Below are 2,385 nucleotides of genomic sequence, written 5' to 3'. Positions count from 1 at the left end.
TCAAGATTCTGGTTTATATTCAATATATTGTTTCTCTTCCTTACTTATGTGGTTGATGCCAATTTGTACATGCAAGTGTTTGTAGAAAGGCCATTCCTACTCTGAAGTTCTTACTGGAAAAGGAATATCCCCACTCCTTTCCATGCTGATCTAGTGGAAAGGAATTGGGTGTTGGAGCCTGAGGTTCTGTGTTAATATCCCAGATTGTCTGTTATTTGCTTAAACTTAACTTCTTTAAGCATGAGTTTCCCACCAATCAAATACGAATAATAAGATCTAATGCAGACTATTCCCTAGGGCAGTCGGTCCTTAGCCTTCCATTGTTTCACTAGTTATCATAACAACATTCTGATGTAGGCATTATTACTTTTATAATAATAATAAACTTCTGTTTTCATTTTAAAATGACAGATTTAAGAAAACTCTCCACACTTAGTGCATACTTTTTATGTTTTAAATGTCAGGCTAGGGACTTTTCTGGAGATCTTTCTCTTTTGTAAAGAATGAATTCAGTTAAGACTTTTAAAGAAATATTTGAAGAGCAGCCATAATTTTTAAGTGCCTCTTGAACTATATGCTGTTTTCTTCTAGTTGCAGATAAAGCAGCCTCCCGATTAGGAATGGGATGCTGGTCATCCCTGCTCCCATTTGATGCCAATGGCAGAAATAAGTAATAAGTTACAATGCTCCTTCTCTCAAAATTTAGAGGTAACTTCAGAACACTTCTCAATAATTCACTCCAGGAAGCCACTAGTAAATGATCAAGGCTGGCACTTGATATGAAAACTCTTTCTCTTCTCTTCTCTACCACATGTCCTTCCCTCATATTGAACCTCTGGTTGCTTTCAAGTAATCTTTAAATTATCTCTATCACAATTCTGCCTGCTATTTCAGTACTACCTTCAATAATTTCTAATTTATGTTCTCAATGACAACAGAAGCACTCAATAATTTTGCATATGGATGTACCAACTTGTTGATGACTATGATACTACAAATTGATCTGAAGCAAATTTTCCTTTGTCTTAATTGCAGACTCTACATGATCCCTGTTGGAGCTTTCATCTTTTCCTTGGGAAACATGCAAAACCAAAGCTTTGTAACTGAGTTTGTCCTCCTAGGACTTTCACAGAATCCAAATGTTCAGGAAATAGTATTTGTTGTATTTTTGTTTATCTACATTGCAACTGTTGGGGGCAACATACTAATTTTAGTAACCATTCTCAGCAGCCCTGCTCTTCTGGGGTCCCCTATGTACTTCTTCTTGGGCTTCCTGTCCTTCCTGGATGCGTGCTTCTCGTCTGTCATCACCCCAAAGATGATTGTGGACTCCCTCTATGTGACGAAAACCATCTCTTTTGAAGGCTGCATGATGCAGCTCTTTGCTGAACACTTCTTTGCTGGGGTGGAGGTGATTGTCCTCACAGCCATGGCCTATGATCGTTATGTCGCCATTTGCAAGCCCTTGCATTACTTTTCTATCATGAACTGGAGGCTCTGTGGCATTTTGATGGGAGTAGCCTGGACAGGGGGCCTCTTGCATTCCGTGATACAAATTCTTTTTACTTTCCAGCTTCCCTTTTGTGGCCCCAATGTCATCGATCACTTTATGTGTGACTTGTACCCATTACTGGAGCTTGCCTGCACTGATACTCACATCTTTGGCCTCTTGGTGGTCATCAACAGTGGGTTTATCTGCATCATAAACTTCTCCTTGTTGCTTGTCTCCTATGCTGTCATCTTGCTCTCTCTGAGAACACACAGTTCTGAACGGCGCTGGAAAGCTCTCTCCACCTGTGGATCTCACATTGCTGTTGTGATTTTGTTCTTTGTCCCATGCATATTTGTATATGCACGACCTCCATCTGCTTTTTCCCTTGACAAAATGGCGGCAATATTTTATACCATCTTAACTCCCTTGCTCAATCCTTTGATTTACACTTTCAGGAATAAGGAAGTAAAACAGGCCATGAGGAGAATATGGAACAGACTGATGGTGGTTTCTGATGAGAAAGAAAATATTAAACTTAAAAAAATCCAAAGTTAAGAGTAAAAAAGGTCAAAATGGCCTTAAATAAAAACTTAATGAGGTATATCCTTCATGGCAAGAGATAAAGTAATGCTGGAAAAAAATCATTAATGTGGGATCAGAAAAATTATGTTTCCACCCTGAGGTCATTCATCAACTCTGAGCTGGCAACTCAGTATTCTCATGTTCAAACTAAAAAGAGTTGAATTTTATGCACAGATTGGATTTTATAATAAAAAAAGAATGACAAGAAAAATTATTTGTTAGACTGCTGGGCATTCACTTCATGATTCAGAAAAAAAAAAAAAAAACCTTTGTGGAGGGAAGACACACATATCTTACAGATTAGGAAGAGA

The 2,385-nt window shown here is 38.2% G+C and overlaps 1 protein-coding gene across 1 annotated transcript; it reads left to right on the top strand.

The window, feature by feature from the left end:
* The first annotated feature begins 1,081 nt into the window (after positions 1-1,081).
* On the top strand, positions 1,082-2,047 carry LOC129473129 (olfactory receptor 4C15). Its single transcript, XM_055263387.2, has one exon. It carries the CDS (start codon positions 1,082-1,084, stop codon positions 2,045-2,047), a length of 966 nt encoding a protein of 321 aa, XP_055119362.2.
* Positions 2,048-2,385: the final 338 nt, after the last annotated feature.

This window comes from Symphalangus syndactylus, chromosome 1 (assembly GCF_028878055.3).
Source record: "Symphalangus syndactylus isolate Jambi chromosome 1, NHGRI_mSymSyn1-v2.1_pri, whole genome shotgun sequence".
In the NCBI taxonomy this organism is placed as follows: domain Eukaryota; kingdom Metazoa; phylum Chordata; class Mammalia; order Primates; family Hylobatidae; genus Symphalangus; species Symphalangus syndactylus.
This window is presented reverse-complemented; position numbering and strand designations above follow the sequence as displayed.

Excerpts from the sequence above, each read along its gene's own strand:
- LOC129473129 (XM_055263387.2), top strand. The coding sequence starts at position 1,082 with ATGCAAAACCAAAGCTTTGTAACTGAGTTTGTCCTCCTAGGACTTTCA.